Source organism: Schistocerca americana, chromosome X (genome assembly GCF_021461395.2).
Source record: "Schistocerca americana isolate TAMUIC-IGC-003095 chromosome X, iqSchAmer2.1, whole genome shotgun sequence".
Lineage (NCBI taxonomy): Eukaryota > Metazoa > Arthropoda > Insecta > Orthoptera > Acrididae > Schistocerca > Schistocerca americana.
In genome coordinates this window covers 111,941,009-111,966,416 of record NC_060130.1, presented here as the reverse complement: position 1 = coordinate 111,966,416, position 25,408 = coordinate 111,941,009, and the positions used below count along the sequence as shown (strand labels likewise).

The 25,408-nt window shown below is 44.9% G+C and overlaps 1 protein-coding gene across 1 annotated transcript in view; it reads left to right on the top strand.

The window, feature by feature from the left end:
• Window positions 1–13,456: 13,456 nt before the first annotated feature.
• LOC124555846 (glycoprotein 3-alpha-L-fucosyltransferase A) overlaps window positions 13,457–25,408 on the top strand; it is a 187,557-nt gene continuing 175,605 nt past the window's right edge. The window contains exon 1 of the mRNA XM_047129911.1: window positions 13,457–13,600. Within this exon, the coding sequence (XP_046985867.1) occupies window positions 13,457–13,600 (144 nt within the window). The remainder of the gene's footprint in view (window positions 13,601–25,408) is intronic.

Below are 25,408 nucleotides of genomic sequence, written 5' to 3'. Positions count from 1 at the left end.
CGTGCAAAAAAAGTTTCAAATAGACTACAATGTCAAGACAACTCTTCATATCGCAAGAATGCAGAAGAAATGACCACGACAACAACTTCTGTCAGCAGCAAGTTCTATTTGGGATTTGTCCAAAGGTAACCAAAAATGTCGGTTTAACATGGATCTATGTGAAGCATTCATTGCAAGCAATATTCCTCTTCGCAAATTAACAAACCCTATCCTCAAAGACTTCCTACGCAAATATTGCCTAAGTCAAAATATACCAGATGAATCAACAGTGCGTAAAAATTATATATCGACAATTTACATAAATGTTCTGGAAGAAATTCGCTAGGACAGCATTATCTGGATTTCAGTTGACGAAACTGCAGACACTTGTGGCCGTTATATTGCAAATTTAATTGTTGGTGCTTTTAAAAAAAGAGCCTTCTTCTTCCTATGTAGCGGCCTGCAAGGAACTTGAAAAAGTAAATCATTCTACGATCGCCAGACTTGTGAGTGAGGGTATTAGAAAAATATTTCCAGAATCTTCTATAGATGAAAGGGAGTTCGTGTTTATTTCAGATGCTGCTCCCTATATGATCAAAGCAGGAAAAGCCCTCCGAATATTTTATCCCAATTCGATTCATGTGACGTGCTTTGCTCATGGAGTACATCGCCTTGCTGAAGAAGTACGTTCCACATGTGTGAATGTAAATCAACTGATTTCATCCACGAAGAAAGTGTTTCTGAAGGCTCCTGGTCGCAACAAGACCTACAAAGAAAAACTACCAAATGTACCTTTATCTCCTGAACCAGTGGTAGCACGTTGTGGTACCTGTGTCGATGCTGTGTTGTTTTACAATGAACATTTCGAGAGGGGTAGTAAACGACTTCGATAGTGCAGAGACTTTGGCAGTTTGCCAGTGCAAGGAAGTTTTTAATGACTGCGGCATTAAAAAAGACACTGCTGTGACTAGTACTCAGTTTCCCCATATACCTGCAAGTATTAAAAGCTTGAAACTCAAGGTTTGCGTTGAATACATCTATTTAGTTGTATAAAGTTATTTTAGTAAACTCCTCATTGCCGGAGGCATTCCCAAGAAAACTTAAAGCAAAGTTTCAAAACATTTTAAACAATAAAGTAGGCTTTGAACCCTTGTGCAAATTGATAGTTTTATTAATGGGAACTTTTACCAAAACAATAAGTGCCAGCATAGCACCCAAATTCAAATATTGCCCAGTTACCTCAGTTGATGTATAACGGTCCATTTCTGCTTAGAAAAATGTTTTGAGCGATCGAAGACACAAGCTTACTACTGAACATTTGGAACAGGGCCTCTGCGTGCGATATACCTCGCAGTTGGTCCTGTACATATCGATTGTTTCGCTGCGACTCGCTCCCAGAAGGAACAATTCTTAAATCAAGGTATGCGTCCCCATTTTGCAACTTTTTACAAAACAATCCCAGAAAGACTCCGTTCCCAACCTCTACCAGAAAATGATATCAGCGTTCTAAATGTTCCAATTTCTCATGTGGCCGGCGCTCTTAAAAAAAAAAAAAAAAAGATTCAAATGGCTCTAAGCACTATGGGACTTAACTTCTGAGGTCATCAGTCCCCTAGAACTTAGAACTACTTAAACCTACCTAACCTAAGGACATCACACACATCCATGCCCGAGGCAGGATTCGAACCTGCGACCGCAGCGGTCGCGCGGTTCCAGACTGTAGCGCCTAGAACCGCTCGGCCACTCCGGCCGGCCGGCGCTCTACCTCGTAAGTGATATGCACAGGTTAGACTTTGAGATACAATGTACACAGTAACTATCATGTTTTGTTTTTATTTGATCTTGCATTTTTTCGACACTTTTCATGCATTTTAAGTAGTTTTCATGCATATTTTAAGGTTTTTATGATGCATATAATCCAGTCTCTAGTCATGACAGTCTAAACTCTCTTAATTCAAATTCGTGCCGATCCGAGGTAAACAAAAACGGTCTAACAGGGTTTGATGTCAGTCTTTGGCCTACACTGAAAACTTCTTGACAGGTAGAAAGACACACATTATCCTGAACGGAGTTTTCTACACTCATCCAGAAGTAATTCCATGTGTGCCGCTGGGAAGCGTGATTTGGAAATTACTGAGCATGCTACGTTTTAATGATTTAGAGGAACATACGAGTTCAGACACCACACAGACGCGGTTATCTATGAAGAAGTGCTACTCAGTAAAAAAATGTAACAACATGCAGTCAGATATTGAATAAATACCAGCAAGATACAAAGACGGGCAACAAGTTTTTAGTACAGATTAATGTAGTTTGCGTATTTTACGCAAGGTAAAAATGTAATAGCCTTTGATTGCAAAATTACTGAGTTACAACTATAGACAGGTTTGTTATACAAATACGGGTAACAGTAGGTGGAGTTATGAAATGGAACTAATACAAAATCATTTACAGGTACACAAAAACCAGTTTTTGAAAAAAGGGACAGATAATAGGGCACTGCAATTTATCTACAACGGAAATTTCTTACAAAACACTTTGCCGCCTATGTTAGAACACAGTTTAAATATATTGCATCTTTATCTGCTTGGAATAACAGTGTATGCAAGCAAATATATCACAGACAGTCACACACTTGTTTCAAACATTTGAAAAAATTTACCTAATTGACGAAATCTACGTTGAAAATTTCAGCAGTCAGTTTTCAGTAAGGTGTTCACAAACTTTCATGAGCCACCTAAGTGCCGCCCACATCGTGCCGCAGAAGATAAAATTAGAATAAAATTTTCAGGAAAAAGACGTATAAGCAGTAATTCTTTCCATACTTCTTCCGTGCAAGGAACGGGGAGAAATGCAAATACGCGGAACAATAAAAAGTACTATACGCCGCACTTTGCAAGCTGACTTTTAACGGCCCATATTCGTCGCCATTAGCCTTCTAAATGAACGCCATTGCAACTCATAGGTCAAATGTCACCTGGCTGACATTCCGACTGTTGGCACTCACTAATACTCTGCGTTATCCATTTGCACATACTTTCTGAATTTTCCAATGCAATGCATGACTGCAAGATATTTGCAAACAGTAATCAATTATCGAACACAAACACTAATTAGTCAAAATGTTCAAATGTGTGTGAAATCTTATGGGACTTAACTGCCAAGGTCATCAGTCCCTAAGCTTACACACTACTTAACCTAAATTATCCTAAGGACAAACACACACACCCATGCCCGAGGGAGGACTCGAACCTCCACCGGGACCAGCCGCACAGTCCATGACTGCAGCAAATTAGACCGCTCGGCAATCCCGCGCGGCAGACTAATTAGTCCTTAATGCTTGCACCAAGTAATGTGCAATTAAATAACACTTATTTTAAATGGCGTATAACTACCGTATATGAACAAACCCAGCATGTCACCACTGCAAAAACAGTTTAATAGGAAAATTTTAGACTGCACTCCTCATTCACAGTATTCTTTTAAGCAGCGTAGTGTAAGATAACTGAAAATACAAAGGAAATAATGATCACCATTAGTGCACATAGATAAAAAATAAACGAAGTTCCTTATTCATAAACAACGATATCTAGACGTATTTTGCGTAGGTCGTATTCCAGGGCTTCTGAGTATTTTGAAAAGGAAAACATTACTAACAGGAAGACGCAGTGTGACTTTACTTTGTTCAGCGTTTAGTTTCCGTAGCATTGTCATCATCTGGTCGAGCGTAATTGAGTCATTCTGGCTACCTATTATTGTATTGTATTGCGTCTAACGGCATAACCGAACTAGGTGGCGCAGTGGTTTGCACAAAGGACTCGCATTTGAAAGGATGACGGTTCATATCCACGTCCGGCCATTCAGATTTAGATTTTCTGTTATTTCTGTAAAATGCAAATGCTGGAATGGTTCAGCCGGCCTGGGTGGCCGTACGGTTCTAGGAGCTACAGTCTGGAAACGCGCGACCACTACGGTCGCAGGTTCGAATCCTGCCTGGGGCATGGATGTGTGTGATGTCCTTAGGTTAGGTAGGTTTAAGTAGTTCTAAGTTCTAGAGGACTGAGACCTTAGAAGTTAAGTCCCATAGCGCTCAGAGCCATTTGAACCGGAATGGTTCCTTTGACACGTCGATTTCCTTCCCCATCCCTGAACATTCCGAGCTCGTATTCCGTCTCTAAGGACCACGATGTCGACGGGCAGTTAAACTTTAACCTTCCCTCCTTCCAACAAAAAAATGGTTCAAATGGCTTTAGCACTATGGGACTTAACATCTTAGGTCATCAGTCCCCTAGAACTTAGAACTACTTGAACCTAACTAACCTAAGGACATCACACACATCCGTGCTCGAGGCAGGATTCGAACCTGCGACCGTAGCAGCCCCGTGGTTCCGGACTGCAGCGCTAGAACCGCACGGCCACCGCGGCCGGCTTTCCTTCCAACAGCATAAACGCCACATATACACTGCATCCATGAGCGTTGGCAGAAATTTATTCAGGAGGGCCAAATTGCCATTTATGATGTAAATGAGTACCTCAGTTTCGAGACATGTCATGCCAAAAGAGCGAAATTTTGTAGGTGATGGTTAGCCATTCACTTCTAGAAGTGTATGAGAATTTCATAGTAAAAACTCTACAGGTATTCCGGATTGCAAGGGCGAAGCAAGTCCCCTTATGGACGCGTATGACAGTAGCTTACAAATGTATTTTCTTTTAAATATGTACTTCTTTATCGTCAAGTTCATGAATTTACGAGAATTTGATATCATACGGGTACACATACTAATACTTATAATGTAGAATAATTAATGGCTCATGATGAGAATATCTACTCATAGTTAGCCATTATGACTCAATTACATTCGACCAAAATATGATAAAGCAGTCGCAACTAGCCACTAAATGATGTAGAGTCGCACTGCAACTTCCAAACGGTCGTGCCCTCCTGTTTCTGTTACATGTAGAAAAAACGAGGTGTCGTAACGGATAGTTGAGAAATTTGATACTAAAAGCTTAGGAAAGCAACTATAGAAGCAAAATAATCTTTACTTATTCGTATAATTTGCAGTATCGCTATTGTCATATGTTCAATGGAAACTGTTAATCTCTGCTTCAAAACACGTGTCTGTACCAACATGAATACAGGTACCTCGAAGGTACAATTTATTTCTAGTAGAGAATATTCAGTGCAGAGCAACAAACCATTTTCTAATTTCATTATGGTACGTGAGCCACAAACCTGTCTCTTCCAAGACGAGCGTATTTCATGACATATCTACGCGTAACGCCCTTCGGAAAGGCTGGTTGTACCTTGTCGCTGAAAAGAATCGGCTTAACCCTAGCAATATCAACACATTTTCCGTAACGCGGACTACGAAAGGGGGCGGGGGTGGGGGGGTGACTTAATGCCCACCACAAAAGATTTGGTTAATGGTTGTTAACAGTTATTAACAACATTATTTTTAAATAGGTACTGATATATAAGTTGCAAAATTCTGGAGCGTATTCTGAGTTCGAAGATAATAAATTGCCTAGAGGCCGAAAAGATCATGTCTACGAATCAGCACAGCTTTAGAAAGCATCGCTCGTGCGAAAACCCAAGTTGCTCTTTTCTCACATGATATACTGCGAACTATGGATGAAGGGCAACAGGCACATTCCATATTTCTAGATTTCCGAAAACCATTCGACACGGTACCCCACAGCAGTCTGTTAATGAAGGTACACGCGTACTGAATAGGCTCTCAGATATGTGACTGGCTGGATGACTTCTTAATCAATAGAACCCAGTACGTTGTCCTCGACGGCGAGTTTTCATCGGACTGACCCAGGGTAGTGTGTTAGGACCGTTACCCATTTCTGTATACATAAATGATTTGGCGGACAGGGTGGGTGGAAATCTGCGGCTGTTCTCTGATGATGCTGTGGTGCACAAGAAAGTGTCGACACGAATGACGTAGACAAAATTTTTGGTTGGTGTGATGAATGGCATGTGGAAAATTTTGGAAATTTGTGGTAAGTTCCCATGGGACCAAACTGCTGAGGTCATTGGCCCCTAGGCTAACACACTACTTAATCATACACACACACATGCCCGAGGGAGGACAAGAACCTCCGACGGGCGGGGGGAGGGGGGGGGGGGGGAGAGGAGCCTTGGAACCGTAGCAAGGCGCCTCAGACCGCGCGGCAATAGCATGCGGCTCTTAATGTAGAAAAATCTAAGTTAATGCGGATAAGTAGGAAAAACAAACCCGTAGAGTTCGGATACAGCATTACTACTAGAGTCCTGTCTGACAACGTTGCGAAGCGATATGAACGAGGTCGACTTCGGCTTATTGGGAGAATTTTAGGTAATTGTAGTTGACCAGTAAAGGGTACCGCATATAGGACGCTACTGCGACCTATTCTTGAGTACTGCTGGAGTGTTTGGGATCCTTATCGGGTCGGATTGAAAGAAGGCATCGAACCAAGCCAGACGCAAGCTGCTAGATTTGTTACCAGTAGGTTCGATAAGCACGAAAGTGTTTCGGTTATGCTTCGGGACCTGAAGTGGAAGAATCCCTGGAGGGAAGAAGACATTCAATTCGAAGAACGCTACCTAGAAAGTTTAACCAATCGGCATTTGAAGCTGGCTGCAGAACGATCCTATTACCGCCAGCGTACATTTTGCGCAGGTACCATGAAGTTAAGATACGAAAAATTATGGCTCATACGGAGGCATATGGACATTCGTTATCCCTCGCGCCACGCAGGGTAGCCGCTCGGTTTGAGGCATTTTGTCACTGTTCGCGCGGCTCCCCCCCCCCCCCCCCCTCCCCTTCGCCCCGTCGGAGGTTCGAGTCCTCCCTCAGGCAGAGGTGTCTGTGTTGTCCTTAGCGTAAGTTAGTTTAAGTTAGGTTAAGTAGTATGTAAGCCTAGGGACCGATGACCTCAGCAGTTTGGTCTCATAGAGACTTACCACAAATTTCCAAAATTTTTTCCCTCGCTCCGTCTGCGAGTCAACAGGAATGGAAATTACTAGTTGTGGAACAAGGTACCCTCTGCCACGCATCGTACGGTGGCTTGCGGAGTATGTATGTAGATGTAGATGTAAGTAGTGTCCAGTACCTGAGAATATCTTGGCAATACCGACGCGTTTCCCGTAATGTACGCCAAGGGGAAGGATACGACATAAACACCACAAAAAATTTTAAAAATACAATTTTCGTTAACTGTCGTTGACACTCTTTTTAAAGATACATAGCTGTGTAATAGGCGTCCTGAACCCGAAATTATGAATATGACATTTGTTACGAAAATCCACATTCACTACCAAGACTTGAATTTTTTGGTTAAAAGTTACAGGAAATTTAAAACATTTACGGAACCTGGCATAAGAACACATCAAAAATAAGAACTTTTTCCAATGACTAGATTACATAAATTTTTAAACAGTGGGCACAAAGTACCCTCCTCCCCCCTACCCTCTGGTATTGCGAGGGTTGCATGGTGGCATACAACATCCATTCCCCATAAAATACTGGTATTATATCCTGGCCGCGACCGTCGACTAGTGCTGGTCACTATTGTAAACGACAGCGTTGGTTTTGCAGTTTCCAAGGACGGAGGCTGTTCTGCAGGCTGCATGTAATGGTCCCTGATAAATGGCTACTGGTCTCTACCGACCATCCTGCTTTCAAAGACGAGTAATTTTCATAGGATAGACGGTATCTGCTTACACCTTTTGGAATAGAGACTACTGAGAAGGTTGTCAGTATGCAGCCCCGTGCGGCAAGTACTATCAATGTTAGTAGGAAACGGCCAATTTAAGTGCCTTCATACCGTCGTGGAGGCTGATTATTTCTTGGGGCAGTTTGGTAGCTCACGAAATCGGAAGCCAGCCGGCTGTCCTCTTGAGGGTCGGACGTGAGTCGTCGGGCTCTGTAGAGTGGAGATGAGATGTTAAAAGTGTAGTATGTATGAAGTTAGGAATTGACGAATCTGAGGGATCAATATGACTGTTTTCGGGACTTTTTGAGAAAGGAGATGAGCTAATGACCGAGAATTTGGTATGTGGAACTGCTCTGAGCACTATGGGACTTAACTTCCCCTAGAACTTAGAACTACTTAAACCGAACTAACCTAAGGACATCACACACATCCATGCCCGAGGCAGGATTCGAACCTGCGACCGCAGCGGTCTCGCGTTTCCGGACTGTAGCGCCTAGAACCGCTCGGCCACTTCGGCCGGCGGTACGTGGACGGAGGTTTCATATTGTGATGAACTAGCTGGAGGTAGTTATCGATAATAATGAGATGGACTTAGTGAGATCTTATAGAAGGCAATAAATTCCAGTTGTTCCGGTGGAAAACTGTGGTGCTTTAGTGTGTGTCTTTCTGCCTTTTAACTTTAGATTGTTATCCAATTTTGTTTATGGAGGAGGTAGTATAAACCAATTGGAGACTGTATACTGACGGTTGCGGTGCTCCTTATCCCACCCAGTTGTTGGAGCTGAGAGTCTTTTAAAAGTACGAGGGACGTTCAGTTAGTAATCACACACTTTTGTTTGGCCAATTTCTGTTGTAAAAATACGTAATTTCTTATGGTACATCGATGAATATTTCCGCTTCAGCTCCTGTAGCTTCATGAAGTCCGTAGCCTTCAAAATGGCGTCTGTAACGCACGTGCGTCCCAAGCAGAGCGCTGTCATTGAGGATTTTTTTTTTTTTTTTTTTTTTTTTTTTTTTTTTTTTTTTTTTTTTTTTTTTTTTTTTTTTTTTGCGGACAATCAGAGCATCGCAGATATTCATAGGCGCTTGCAGAATATCTACGAAGATTGGTAGTGAACAAAAGCGCGGTGAGTCGTTGAGCGAGTAGTCTGTCATCATCGCAACAAGGTCGCGCAAACCTATCCAATCTCCCGCGGACCGGCCAGCCAGCTGCACACAGCTGTGACTCCAACAATGTTGTGACGTGCTGACACTCTCATTCGAGGTGATCGACGGTTCATAATCAAACACCTCTTGCTCAATTCAGCGAAGAATCATCTGTGCGGAAATACTTGAACGTTACAAAGCTGATCGTGACCATTTTTTGTCGAACATCGTCACGGGCGAGAAACATGGGGATCATCACTCCGAATCGGAAACAAAATGGCAATCCATGGAGTGTCGCCACGCCAACTCTCCTCCGAAGAAAAAGTTTAAAGCCACACCCTTAGCCAGTAAAGTCATGGCGCGGTCTTCTGAAAGTGTTCCTCTGTTTTATACCCTTCCTCGTGGTGCAACGATCGACTTGCAAATGCATTGTGCTACCCTCAGGAAACTGAAGAAACGACTTCAGCGTTTTGGTTCAAATGGCTCTGAGCGCTATGGGACTCACCATCTGAGGTCATCAGTCCCCTAGAACTTAGAACTAATTAAACCTAAATAACCTAAGGACATCACTCACATCCATGCCCGAGGCAGGATTCGAACCTGCAACCGTAGCAGTCGCGCGGTAACGGACTGAAGCGCCTAGAACCGCTCGGCCACCGCTGCCGGCTTCAGCGTTTTCTTCACTAAAAAAATGCAAACAAACTTTTCCTTCTCCATGACAACGCGAGGCCTGACAACTGTGCGCACCCGAAAGGAGCTCACAAAAACTTCAAGGGACTGTTCTTCCTCATCCATCCTACAGCCCTGATCTCGCACTTTGCGACTTCCATCTGTTTGGCCCAGGGAAGGATGCACTCCATCGAGAGCAGTACGTGGATGATTCTGAGGTTACTGATGCAGCAAGACGTTGGCTCCGAAATCGACTAGTGGAGTGGTACCATGCGGGCATACAAGCTCTCTAGGTAAGGTGGCGTAACGGAGATTATGTTGAAAAATAGGGTTTTGTAGCCAAAAGAATTATGAATAATTATGGTGTATTGGAGTTTGGATAAAACCAACCTCCTTTCAGAAAAAAAGGGTTGCATTATTTATTGAACGCCCTCGTAGTTCGATGGATACGGAACATTGATTAGTGGCATAGAAGAAGCGATTATTGTAACACCGTCTGGCGGTTCAGTGCCAGGTTGGTAACTTTCATTCAGTAAACGTATGCGTAGTAGTGGATAGAAATAATCCGGGTCCACCAACACACGTTCTGAAGGTAGTCTACGGAGCTATACGTAGCGTGACTTGTCTGGCGCACGACACGGCGCTAAATGTGCCGCGAGTGGAACTACGCCGGACGCTACGGAAGCTCCGAGGCGACCGACGACAAGGGATGTTTCATGTAGAGCATTTGGTGTCGATGAATTCGTCACGAAAAATACATATTTATTGTCTCAACACCACATAAACGCTATTGCAACAATCTATTCTGAATATCTAACCCGTGCTAATTTCGTCCTATATACGATCCAGAGGTTGCCCGAATTACGAGGGTAATCATAAATTTTCAAGTAGCACCTCAAAATACAAATTTATGTAATTATTTTATTGTGTGTTTGTAGGTGCATGCCTGCAGACCTGGTACCCTTTGACATACATCACATTGTCACAGTATGGTAGAACTTTATGAGTGGGCTGAGCCATTCCTTTACACACTAGTGGCGTGCTGAGGTACTACGGCGCGGGAATGTCGATGTGTACTAGGTCTCCAACAGAAGTCAACATCCAAACAAGGATTCACCACAAAAAAATAATGTATACATAATGTACTAGACCTGAAGGTGTCGGCGTTCTGCCGAAACACGGTGTTGAAAACTACACTCTAAGAAAAAAAGAAGAAAACGACACACCACAAAGGGATTATCCGAATATGACGAAATGTAAACCCAGGATACACTATGTGATCAAAAGTATCCGGACACCTCAAAAAACATACGTTTTTCATATTAGGTGTATTGTGCTGTCCCCTACTACCAGGTACTGTATATCAGCGACCTCAATAGTCATTAGACATCGTGAGAGACCAGAATGGGGAGTTACGCGGAACTCACGGACTTCGAACATGGTCAGGTGACTGGGTTGGTTCAAATGGCTCTGAGCACTATGGGACTCAACTGCTGAGGTCATTAGTCCCCTAGAACTTAGAACTAGTTAAACCTAACTAACCTAAGGACATCACAAACATCCATGCCCGAGGCAGGATTCGAACCTGCGACCGTAGCGGTCTTGCGGTTCCAGACTGCAGCGCCTTTAACCGCACGGCCACTTCGGCCGGCGTGATTGGGTGTCACTTGTTTCATACGTCTGTACGCGAGAACATCCCTAGGTCCACTGTTTCCGATGTGATAGTAAAGTGGAAAAGTGAAGGGACACGTACAGCACAAAATCGTACAGGCCGACCTCGTCTATAGACTGACAGAGACCGCCGACAGTTGAAGAGCGTCGTTGTGTAATAGGTAGACATCTATCCAGGCCATCACACATGAATCCCAGACTGCATCAGGATCCACTGAAAGTACTATGACATTTAGGCGGTAGGTGAGAAAACTTGGCTTTCATGGTCGAGCGGCTGCTCATAACCCACACATCACGCCGTTAAATGGAAAACGACGCCTCGCTTGGTGTAAGGAGCGTAAACATTGGACGATTGAACAGTAAAAACTTTGTGTGGAGTAGCAAATCACGGTACACAATGTGGCGTCGCGATGTGTGGGTTTGGCAAATGCCCAGTGAACGTCATCTGCCAGCGTGTGTAGTGTCAACAGTGAAATTTGGAGGCGGTGGCGTTATGGTGTGGTCGGGTTTTTCATGGAGGGGGCTGTCACCCCTTGTTGTTTTGCGCGGCACTATCACAGCACAGGCCCACATTGATGTTATATGCATCTTCTTGATTCCCCCTAGTGAAGAGCAATTCGGGGATGGCGATTGCATCTTTCAACACGGTCGAACACCTGTTCATAATGCACGGCCTGTGGCGGAGTGGTTACGCGACAATAACATCCCTGTAATGGACTGGCCTGACCTGAATCCTGTGGAACACCGTTGGGATATTCTGGAACGCCTACTTCGTGCCAGGCCTCACCGACCGACATCGATACCTCTACTCAGTGCAGCACTCCGTGAAGGATAGGCTGCCATTCACCAAGAAACCTTCCAGCACCTGATTGAACGTATGCCTGCGAGAGTGTAAGTTGTCATCAAGGCTAAGGGTGGGCCAACACCATACTGCATGCCAGCATTACCGATGGAGGTTACCGCGAACTTGTAAGTCATTTTCAGATAGGTATCCGGATACTTTTTATCACATAGTGTAGCTTGTCATAAAGGGTAAGAAAACGGGCGTAACATATCGTCGACGTACCGCTATGCTGTAAGGGTGCCGCAGATGACGACCGAAGAGGTTCTGCTCGAAAACAAATGGCACCCCAGACCGCCACTCCCGATTTCCGCACCGTATGCCGGGCGGCAGTCAGACCGGTATCCCACTGCTGTCTGGGGCGTCCCCAGAGACGTCTTCAACTTAGAGTCTCATTGACTTGAGCCGGCCGCGGTGGCCGTGCGGTTCTAGGCGCTTCAGTCCGGAACCGCGTGACTGCTACGGTCGCAGGTTCGAATCCTGCTTCGGGCATGGATGTGTGTGGTGTCCTTAGGTTAGTTAGGTTTAAGTAGTTCTAAGTTCTAGGGGACTGATAACCTCAGATGTTGAGTCCCATAGTGCTCAGAGCCATTTGAACAATTTTGAACTTGAGTAGAATTGTCTTCAGTGGTGTGTCCCGCTTCGAACCGAGCCCTGATGACTAGCGTAGGTGTGTCTGGGACGCCTTGGACACCCAGGACGCCCCGTTTTGTCGACTTTCATCGCAAACAATCCTAGGCCTACGTTTCAGCTAAATTATGCCCTTCCGCGCAAAGCGAAAGTTTGTACTGCTTGCGAAAACCTATCTTGGCCAGCAAAGTCGCCGGATCTATTCCCAATTGAGAAGGTTTGGAGCATCCAACCGTCCAACCATCTCGGGATTTTGATAGTCTAACGGTACACTTGGGCAGAATTTGGCACGATACCCTCAGGAGCACATCCAACAACTCTGTCAATTACTGTCAACCCGAGTAACTGTTTGCTTAAGGGCCAGAGATGAACCAGCGCGTATGGACTGGCTGAGTTTGTAGAGGTCTTTCTCTTGAATAAATCATCCAATTTATCTGAAGTTGTAATCATTTGTTTGTCTGTTCATGTACATCACATCTACCGATTTCCGCCCCGTTCCTATAATTCCATCGTGCTTAAAAAAAAAAGGAAACAAACGCTAGGCGTAAATTGAGACGCTCATAGCGCGTGTGGCGGGGCGCAATGCAGCACGCACTTCCGTAACTTCACACGTGCTGTACTCGTCTCAATTTGCGCTTAGCCTTAGAGTGTATTTTTGGTAGTAGTAATGTTGAGACGAGTTAGAAGCTCGGTGTGGTGTTTCAGGTGGTGGGTGACGTGACCGCGGGGGCGGGTACCCCGTGGTCGGAGGAGTCGGCGGCGGCGGCTGCGGCGGCGGCGCTGGCCGAGCAGCCGTGGGCGCGGCCGTGGTTCATGGCGGGCGGCTCGCGCTGGCCACAGTACGACCCGGCCAGCTCCGCGCGCCTCTGGCCGCACCAGGCGCCCGACTCCGACCGCATCACCGAGCAGCTCATGTTCGTCCCACCGCCCTCCGACGAGCCGCCCCGGATACGCAAGGTGCGGCACACAACTAACGACGTCAAATAAATCGTTCCTACAGTTTTTCAGCATTCAAATACACTGTTCACTCGTATGACATAAGCAGCGACTGTTACTAACAACAACGCTCATTGTACACGAAGGAGAGGCGTACGATAGTTGTAATATTATGCCAGATTGAAACACACAACCTTACCGTATGCCTGCAAAATATGCCTCGTTTCTAAAGTTACTACAGTACTGGCCATTGAAGCTGCTACACCAAGAAGAAATGCAGATGATAAACGGGTATTCATTGAACAAATATATTATATTAGAACTGACATGTGATTACATTTTCACGCAGTTTGGGTGTATAGATCCTGAGAAATCAGTACCCAGAAGAACCACCTCTGGCCGTAATATCGGCCTTGATACGCCTGGGCATTGAGTCAAACAGAGGCTGGATGGCGTGCACAGGTACAGCTGCCCATGCAGCTTCAACACGATACCACAGTTCATCAAGAGTAGTGACTGGCGTATTGTGACGAGTCGGTTGCTCGGCCACCATTGACCAGACGTTTTCAATTGCTGAGAGATCTGGAGAATGTGCTCGCCAGGGCAGCAGTCGAACATTTTCTGTATCCAGAAAGGCCCGTACAGGAGCTGCAACATGCGGTCGTGCATTATCGTGCTGAAATGTAGGGTTTCGCAGGGATCGAATGAAGGGTAGAGCCACGGGTCGTAGCACATCTGAAATGTAACGTCCACTGTTCAAAGTGCCGTTAATGCGAACAAGAGGTGACCGAGACGTGTAACCAGTGGCACCCCATACCATCACGCCGGGTGATACGCCAGTATGGCGATGACGAATAAACGCTTCCAATGTGTATTCACCGCGATGTCGCCAAACACGGATGCGACCATCATGATGCTGTAAACAGAACCTGAATTCATCCGAAAAAATGACGTTTTGCCATTCGTGCACCCAGGTTCGTCCTTGAGTACACCATCGCGGGTGCTCCTGTTTGTGATGCAGCGTCAAGGGTAACCGCAGCCATGGTCTCCGAGCCGAAAGTCCAAGCTGCTGCAAACGTCGTCGAACTGTTCGTGCAGATGGTTGTTGTCTTTCAAACGTCCCCATCTGTTGACTCAGGGATCGAGACGTGGCTGCACGATCCATTACAGCCATACGGATAAAATGCCTGTCATCTCGACTGCTGGTGATACGAGGCCGTTGGGATCCAGCACGGCGTTCCGTATTACCCTCCTGAACCCACCGATTCCATATTCTGCTAACAGTCATTGGATCTCGACCAAAGCGAGCAGCAGTGTCGCGATGCGATAAACCGCAATCGCGATAGGCTACAATCCGACCTTTATCAAAGTCGGAAACGTGATGGTACGCATTTCTCCTCCTTACACGAAGCATCACAACAACGTTTCACCAGGCAACTTCGGTCAAATGCTGTTTGTGTATGAGAAATCGGTTGGAAACTTTCCTCATGTCGGCACATTGTCGGTGTCGCCACCGGCGCCAACCTTGTGTGTATGCTATGAAAAGCTAATCATATGCATATCACAGTATCTTCTACCTGTCGGTTAAATTTCGCGTCTGTAGCACGTCATCTTCGTGATATAGCAATTTTAATGGCCAGTAGTGTAGTTGAAAATACAGGTACAAAAACGAATAATGTTAAAAAGTGGAATAAAATTGCACCAGACACTTTGTGATCTCTATGTCCAAAAAACAGAGAGACAAAAATTGATTTGTCAATAGCTCCAAAATTTGCACCAGCAAAAAGCAGTGCACAAGTGATTTACTTAATGAGCCATAACCATTTCTTTTGAGCATAGCCACCTGTAGCAGATTATTACGAGCAGGTTTTGAAGAGTAACGCCTCCGTTTTTTTTATTCTGTTATCAGTATCCGTTTAGGTATTACATATCGTGCATATTGCTCGGTCAACTTTCCCGTTTCGCTGACGCGAGTTGCAGTCCTCTACCGCTAGAGGACTCTGCATTGTAGCTCGTAAGATGACGGTGTGTAATGTAACTATGATGGTGTGTGGGAAACACCGTAATCCAGCCGAGTTTTGAATTCGAAGAGTTCGTCCACACATGGAGCACCATCTCCTTCAGCCTGAAGATGCCAGAACACACACGGACGTTTCGTCAGCTCCAACTATCCGACGCCTTGCGTTCACTGCCACCGATCATCCTCCATACATTCACAACTTGCCCCCAGCCGATTTTCATTTGTTTGCTAAACTTAAAGAACACCTTCGAGGACTTCATTTTGATAGTGATGAAGCCTTGCAAGCGAAGGTGAAGTGGTGGCTGCGTGAACAACGTCAAACATTCTATAGTGACAGAATCAACAAACTGGTCTCTCGTTGGGAGAAATGTGTTGCTCGTCCGGGTAACTGTTGAGAAATAAAGATGAAGAATAAAAATGTAAGGATTGTTTTATTTAAGAAGCTCCGAGAGTTTTCACATAAAAAATTCTGAGGCATTACTTTCGAGCGTGCCCTCGAACCTTTCTGAACAACACAATGCACTACAGGGTCAAAAGATTAGTTGCTTTTTCTATGGCCATTCGTGCCACCTGCCCAAATTCTTAACAATTTTATTTGGGAGGATGAATAAATAAAACTTTCCTGCTGCAGTTCAGTATCTAAAACGTCAAAGTTTTGAACTTGAAAATTCAGCAAATACGGACCAGTTTATTCATCAGTCCATGAAAATCTGACTGCTGTGGTATGGAACACCTGAGGTTAATTAGGAGTGCACAAATACACACACTGTTGTTAAGGAAACAGTATATATTTTACAACATATTGCACAAACAAATTTAAAATTAGCTTCTTCGTTTGTATTAACAACAGTATTGTGATCCATTCCACAGAAAATGTAACCCTTAATGTCAACTCACATTTGAACAGCGTCTTTCAGTTAATGCTGAAACTCCCTGTTGACCAAACTCTTCTCATAAAGAATGACATAACCACAACTTAAGCTGTCGCTAAAATCAGCTACAGCTTCAGAAATGCTATTAATTTCTTGGAGATTACTGGAACAGAAGCGGATTCAACGAGTTTGTAGAAATGGTAAAGCATTTACAAAGCTTAGATATTATGTGAACTACGGAAAGCGGTTTGTCTATCTGAAAACACGAAAAAATGACATCATATTACAGAGGGCAAATGAATTCCTCATATGAGTAAGATGATACCTCAAAAATGATATACATAATACTGTTCTCAATTCTCAGTCAGTTTTCCATAAATTCACTCTGCATATATTTGAAATTACTGTCGGAAAGTATATTTATTTGTATGTCTGATTATTTATTTCCATAATACCACTGAACTGTTATTTTTTCTACCAGTCTTTTAAAATCGAAGCAAGTGCTTTTGAATGTATCAGAAAAAATTAATTCCTTCAGTACTACACTCTTTCAGACTTAGACAACGCAGTTGGAGCCCGTGTTATTTCCTACCTTCTGCGCCGATTTGTTTGTGAGAAGATCGTGTTATGCCTCTTGTAAGAAGGAAAAATATCTACTAGGAAGTGTGGGAACTCAGCAGCGTGACACACACAGTGGTTACGGTTACTACAAGCCACACCACAAGTTGGGAAACGGGGCCAAATTTCTAGTAGTTTACTGTCGAGCTGAGATTTTCGCAAATATTTTATTCGTATCTTACAGGAACTAGCAGTACGGCAATAAATGGCCTTTTAAACACGCCGCTAACGGCAATCAAGTAATTTATAGCAATACAACAATTTAAAATTTTTTGTTATGAAACACAGAAGCTAGCAGTACGGCAATAAACAATCTTTTAAAATACGCCGCTAACGGCACTCAAGTAATTTATAGCAACACAACAGTTTTAAAAAAATTAAAGAACATTAGTAAACAGGCTACTAAGGTAAATACAGAACTTTGTTAATAAATTACGGTGAGGTAGTGAGGCTACCAACACCGCCATTAAAAAAATTAAACAGGTCTCAGCAAACACACGATTAATGGCAATAAAAGGAATTTACAAACTTGGAGGAATTAAAAAATTTTTTTAAACAAAAGTGTCCTGGAATATCATTAGAACATAACAGATATGACGGACCCGTGTAAGGCGGTCACAAATCACCCACCCAGGGATGCTCAGGCTAGACAGAATACTGACCAATTTAAATTCGCCTGTAAACACAATTGCCACTCTCAGGCTGGTCACTGCACCGACTTTTAGCCAGCGAAAACTTGTTATAAGATGGCTTAACTTGCTGACAGAATTAGAGCTAACCTCGTGCAAGGAAACATTACACCACACAGTCCTGAATGAGCGACCACATGATCAACCAACAAGAAGCATGACTTTACTCATCACCCACGACAGAATGGCGAAACAATTAAACTGCCAAAACTATACCCCCCATCGGACAGGAACGAGAGGAGGAGGAAAGATCACTGTCTTCAATTAAACCGGTGCCAAGGACAGGAAACCCGGTCGCCGGAGGCCACAAGGCAGAAGAGACGCTGGTTACTCAAAATTATTACTTAATGATTAAACCTTCCACGAACTTAACTTGCAATCATGCTCGAACAGGCAGTACACGACCTCCGATGGCGAGGATCCACACATCCGACCGCGCACACGTCGCCAGCGTACCCAACACGCCACGGTCACGCGACAACACGCTCTGTCACCGGAGTGTACGTCTTCTCTGCAACGTTGACGGGTAGTGACCGCTCCTTCATGTTAGGTGTCTCCTTTTAAACTCCAGTGTTGAAAGGGAGGATTTAAAGAAGCTTGTTAACGTCCCACCAAGACGAAATGAACAGCAACTACTCGTGGGGCGATTCTGAATACACCCAACACGCGGTGAGCTCTTCCGTCAACTCGACCCGCTCGTTACACACAACCGACATACATCACGTGGCGCCTGGTACAACCGACCACGCCTGCTTCGCGCTGGAAAGCCACACTGTCCTCCCGTATCCGCCACATTCTCCGCGCGCAACACCCCTACTTCCGTGCCACCACACGAGGTTACAACCGGTCAAAGATCTCACTTCCTCCATAGCAGTTTCCCGGAAACAAAAACGCAGATATCGATAGCAGATGGAAAAAGACAACCAAGCAGCCACTTAATGACAGACAACATATCAAACAAACATGTCAGGGGAAGAAAAGGAAAACCAATGCAATCTAAACACAAGGTGTAGCACGAGTCGATACACGGCTCAAAGGGGGAGTATCGTGACCTCTCGATACTGCACTTTGTTCCTGCGATATTGCTGATCGTGTACGTTTGGATCCCGCGACTGTCATGCGAATATGGAATCTATAAATTCGAGAGGACAGTACTCAACGTCGTGCAAGAACTCAGTGTCAGCACATGACTAGAGCCCAAGAAGACAGACATACTATTCGCCCGGCCGTGTAGGATCCATTAGTCAAGAACTGGGCTTGCTTGTAACATGACAAATATCCACGTCGGCGGTCTTGAGCACCACCGGCGACCAGTTATGGCTTCCGTTGACGTGCCAGTCCTTTACACAGGAGTGACTCGACGTCTTTTCAGGCGATTTCCGATCTGTTTACAGCATCACGATGGACGTATCCGTGAGTGATGGCTCAGAGGAGAATGAACACTGCAAAACTGCATACGTTGTCGTCATAGCGTCATATGGGCTCAGCTGGTTTGATGATACGGGGTGTTATTGGGTACGCAACACGATTGCCTCTGCTTCGCGTAAGTGGTAATTTGGATATCAGCTGTTACATAATGCCGACACGTGGAATGTTTTTACCTTTTTGAAATTTGGACTGTGTAGCCTCAGAGATATCGGGACGGCATCTGTGTATAAGGGGCAGTCAAATGAAAACCGAACACACGCCAAAACGGGACAATGGAATGGTTCCATTCAACAGTAATCAGTACACGCATGAAGACATTTATTCCACTGGGAGACGAGACGGTCAGTTCGTGTATCGTGGAACGAGATCGGCAGCTGAGGAATCTACAACCGCATTCTCTCTTGCACTTCTTCGACCAACTGGAACCGACGTCCAGCCATGTGTTTCTACAGGTCGCCAAAGATGCGAAAATCACACGGTGAAACATCCGGGCAGCTTCTCCCAATACAAATCGCTGAAGCGAAGCCTTCGTCCGATTGGCAGTTTGGGACCAGGCGTTATCGTGCAACAAGATGATTCCCCTGCTAGTCGATTCCACGAGTGTGGAATGACGATTAGTGTGCAGCGCTATGAAGACACTTTGCAGAGCTGCGACGTACCATAAAGTCAAAATCCCTGGGAACGTTGTCATACGGAATCATCCTGTAACACGATAACGGCCGCCCCTACAGTGCCAATCGGACAAAGGCTACGCTTTAGCGATTTGGATGGGAAACATTGCAATATCGTCCGTACAATCCGGATCTTTCACCGTGTGAGTTTCAACACCTTCAGCGACCTGAATAAAGACATGGACGTCGGTTCCAGTAGGACGAGGAAATGCGAGAGTGGGTGCGGTAGTGTATTCGTCAGCTGTCGGCCGCTTTCTACGAAACAAGAATTGATCATGTCGTATATTTATATGTCTTAAAGCGTGTGTTGATTACTATTGAATGGAACCATAACACGGTCCCACTGGGGCGGCTGTTCGGTATTCATTTGACTGCCCCTCATACATCCAGTTTACCGATATTCATTGATATGAGAAAAGGAGAAAGCAATACCTCTAATTTCACAGCAGAAAAGTGGCAATGAAATTAATTCCATATTATCCAAATTATCCACACATACACTAATCTTGCTAATAGGATTATAATTCAGAGACTCTATAATTACTACACAGAGAAGCTTTACTGTCCTTGCTTTGCTTCAGTTAACGTTAACGTGTAGGTCACAGATCTCGAAATACAAGAGACTTATTGCATGACTCAAACGTTTCACGAATTTATAGATAAATGACTACTCTGAGCATGCTGAAAAGCTAAGTGCAGGTCAAATGATACGCTACAGGCAACCGATCGACTAACAGACTGCATACAACCCAACAAGGGTGCTCACACAAAAAGGACACCACGACAAAAGCATCAAACTCAATCGCAACCGGATGGTGACTAGCTGGCCGTGCAAACGTAACAAAATTAAGAACTGAAGTGAACTCAATGCGGCGCAGTCCATGCGCCACGTAAGATTCAGCAGGCAACCCTGGTCCAAGCTGGGTTGCCAGACGTTCGGTTTCTTACCAGACTGTTCGGTGTTTCAGCCCCGTGTTCGGTATTCAGTACCAAACTATGAGTGGTCTGGTGTTTTTAGAATTCCTTTTATATTACTAATTTATTTATTTATTTGCAAAATCAAGTCAGTAAACATTTGATGCGCTGTTGCCAGCCGGCACGTGCTGCATGCGTGACATCGACTGATCGTTGTCGGTCTTCCTCTGCATTCGGCCGCCGCCAACCGCGCCCCCAAGCCTACGCCGCGCACCAGTTAATCAGTTGAAGCTCAGTGTTGAACGCAGATGCATTTCGACTTTATATTGTGCATTGTTTCGTATGCGTATCTTACCTAAATACGTGTACAAGCACCAAAGGTGCTGGGTGGTGCAGACATTAATCAAGATAGTTTATATGAGGAAAACCGTATACTAAAAAAACTCTGGAAGAATTAAAAAGACAACCTTCTACAGCCACAAACCCGTTTTCGTGGAAAACGTTTTTAAAAGGAGGTGGAGCGCCGAACATAAAATATTATCAAAAGCGGAATGGCAGTTCCATGCAACAATCCCTATTTGGATAAAGTCTTCCGTCACATTAGTTATTCATTGCCTGACGCTAGAAATAAGGTGTGTCGATATGGTAAAAGCAGAATTACGCTTTCATTGTAATTTGAAGTTTGCAACATGCAACGACTTTTAGCAAAAAATTAAAGGTAACAAAAATTTTTGAAGACTGTAACTAGCAATAACAAATATAATTTTTAGTGTTTAACAACTGTTTTATTGTGTTCATCCTCAGCTCAGTAAACCCTTCCGCCAGGAAATGTTCGCTAATTGTGTCAGATATCCCGTTTTTTAAGTCCAGTGCAAATTGGGGAGATTTTGAAGGCTGTTAATTGATTCGCATTTTATTGCTACTTCTTAAGTACATAAAATGTCGGGAGAAGTATGTCATCTATTTACAGATACCAGGCACTTCTGTAGTGTTCTGTTACAGAGGGGATCTAGGATGTCCGAGGGCTATTCGGACAGTAAGATCCGATAGCTCACAAAATGGAAACCATTGTGAAAATCAAACATGTTTTATTTGCAACAGTTAGCTGCACCTCCCATCTACTTCTCTACATAGGCGCTCCGACTTAGACATTTGTCCTAGCATTGTATCAACCCTCTAATACCCTTATCATATAATGCAGTCGTCTGTGCTTTCTGCCAGTTCCCTACGCTGATCTTCGGCTTGTTGTCTGTGCCAAAATGTTGTCTTCGCAGCCAGCAGTTCATGTGGTCAGCGATGAAATCAGGAGCTGCCAAGTCCGGGCTGTATGGTGATTTAGCAAACACTTCCCATCGAAAATGCTGCAGGAGCATCATCATTGCCCTGCAGAGTGCGGCCGAGAATTTCCATGAAGAAGAAAACACATGACAGTTATGTTACGTGAGTTGGGATGACATCAGGCGAAATCTCTCAGCAGTCCGTCGTACTTGGCGGGATACATTATTCATTCAGGTATCTTTACGTGCTCACTGTGCGCTCAGAACCGAAAAGAGCGACGTGAGGCGATCGACGGTCGTACTAGAAACACTGCCCAATACATCTGCGCGAAGCTTCATCGGATTTTCATTGTGGTTTCCAGCTCGCACCCGATCGGACCTTACTTTCCAAACATCCCTAGTACAATAATACGACCCGTATCCGGATAAGCGGTCAGTTTATTCCGACACAGAGATTTTGTTTATTGTCGCGGAGTTCCCATCTAAATCCCCCTCCGGTAGTGATGAGCTATGTGAGGGAACATGCGTAGTGTGCGAAAGGCAGTGAGGCGACGTGAAGCTATAGAGGATGCCTGGACGCCATATGGGAGCGATATAGGCGTGTTAACTCGAAGCGGTGGTAGAGAAGTCAGCGGGGCTGAATGGTGCCAGAGGGTTCGTGATCCGAAGAGGGCAGGCGGGAAGCTGTAACGGTGAGACTGCTAGCATAGGAACAGGAGGTGAGAATGGCAATATTGTGAGTATCTTTAACAGATCTCTTGAAGTGACAGGTGATCCGACTATTTACGGGGATCATCGGCTGATAAAGCTTCTTGCAGAGTCCATGCCAGCTTAAGGTGACTGACAGACACTGTCATAGTTTTCCCTCGTAACAGTACGTCAAAGATATGGTCATCCCGTCAAAGTACCTTGCAGGGACCCAAATATAGGGGTTGCAAGGCTGGTCGGATTGTGTCGTCGTGTAACATGACAAATTGACAATGTTTTAGGCCCTTGCGGAGGAATACTTTTAGCGCAGTGTGAGTAAGAGGGGGAGATTCACAGAAGAGGGCGATGGGGCGCTTTACTCACGAAACCAGATCGTGTAGGTCAGGAGGTGTAGTCGAAGGTTGTTGTAACACAGTCAGCAGGCAAGAAGAGCACTTTGCCGTACAAAATTTCAGCATGCGAAGCTTCAGGGTCGCGTTTTGTGGGTCATACACACTCCCAGGAGTACCCACAGCAGCGCCTCTGTTCAGAGTCCACCGTAGTACATGAGAGATGTCTTTAAGGTGCAGTGTCACCACTCGATGAGCGCATTGCTCTGTGGATGATACTCTGTCACTGTAAATCTACGCCGGCCGCTGTGGTCTAGCGGTTCTAGGCGCTCAGTCCGGAACCGCGCGACTGCTACGATCGCAGGTTCGAATCCTGCCTCGGGCATGGATGTGTGTGATGTCCTTAGGTTAGTTAGGTTTAATTAGTTCTAAGTTCTAGGGGACTGATGACCACAGATGTTAAGTCCCATAGTGCTCAGAGCCATTTGAACCATTTGTAAATCTACGGGTGCTGAACATGTCACACAAGTCAAGGAAGAGAGCCAATTCACACTGCTAACCTTCGTCAGTCATTATTGACGTGGGGAAACCGAAGTACAAAAAATGCTTTGGCGGTGCATTCGGCCGTAATATCTTCAAGCAGTACAGCTTCTACCCATCAAGTGACGCTGTCGATTACGGAAAGGCTGTACAGACAGCCATCGGAGATGGGTAGTGGTCCCACAAGATCGTCATGCACATACTGGAAACGTCCTTTTGGGACTTCAAAGCGCCCAGGGGCGATTCAGTGTGACGTGAGACTTGTTCCTTTGGCACAGAATGCACGCACAGGGTCAGAGCTTGCAATCCCTCTTCACCTTAGGCCATATGAAATGGTCCGCCAACGGGGGCGACATATGTCAGGGTTTGCCAAATTATGTAACTGGTTCGAAGATGAAGTTGCAAAAATGACGGAGGAATAAGAGGGCGCGTCCGTTTCGGCGAGACGTCACAGATTATCGGGCTGGTGACGCTAACAGTAGACCAAAGTGCAATCCATAGATTTGTGGAGGTGTCACGAATAAAAGCCTGTAACTGCTGGCCTTGGTGTTGTGCTTCCGCGAACTTAACTAGTCGAAGTGGGATGACACGGTGTTGATGCATGAGAGGTTATCTTTCACTACGTTTTACACGCCTTTCGTATGACAGACGTCGGTGGTGAACTGTGCAACTTATGATAAGTGCCAGACTTGTCTAAAGTCGATTGCATCTCTGACGTCCATGTGAGTTTACGTCTGCCGGTAGTGGGCTTGCCGATGAGGACTTGAGTGGGTGGCACCTGAAGAGAAGCTGCCTGTTGACGGTGCTTTGGATAAAAATTTACCACGGCTAAAAACCAGCATACTTTCTGGTAATTCTGCAGTGACGGCAGTTGCTGAATGATTTCAGTGATCTGTGGCGTAGGGTGAACGCCAGAGGCGTTTACTACGTGGCCAAAGACAATTGTTATGATGCGAGTCAGCAGCTGTTATGTTCTGGGGAGACTAATTTTACGTCCTCCTTGTTGTTGTTGTTGTTGTTGTCTTCAGTCCTGAGACTGGTTTGATGCAGCTCTCCATGCTACTCTATCCTGTGCAAGCTTCTTCATCTTCCAGTACTTACTGCAGCCTACATCCTTCTGAATCTGCTTAGTGTATTCTTCTCTTGGTCTCCCTCTACGATTTTTACCCTCCACGCTGCCCTCCAATGCTAAATTTGTGATCCCTTGATGCCTGAGAACATGTCCTACCAAACGGTCCCTTCTTCTTGTCAAGTTGTGCCACCAACTCCTCTTCTCCCCAATTCTATTCAATACCTCCTCATTAGTTATGTCATCAACCCATCTAATTTTCAGCACTCTTCTGTAGCACCACATTTCTAAAGCTTCTATTCTCTTCTTGTCCAAACTATTTATCGTCCATGTTTCACTTCCATACATGGCTACTCTCCATACAAATACTTTCAGAAACGACTTCCTCACGCTTAATCTATACCCGATGTTACCAAATTTCTCTTCTTCAGAAACGCTTTCCTTGCCATTGACAGTCTACATTTGATATCCTCTCTACTTCGACCATCATCAGTTATTTTGCTCCCCAAATAGCAAAACTCCTTTACTACTTTAAGTGTCTCATTTCCTAATCTAATTCCCTCAGCATCACCCGACTTGATTCGACTACATTCCATTATCCTCGTTTTGCTTTTGTTGATGTTCATCTTATATCCTCGCTTTCAAGACACTGCCCATCCCGTTCAACAGCTCTTCCAAGTCCTTTGCTGTCTC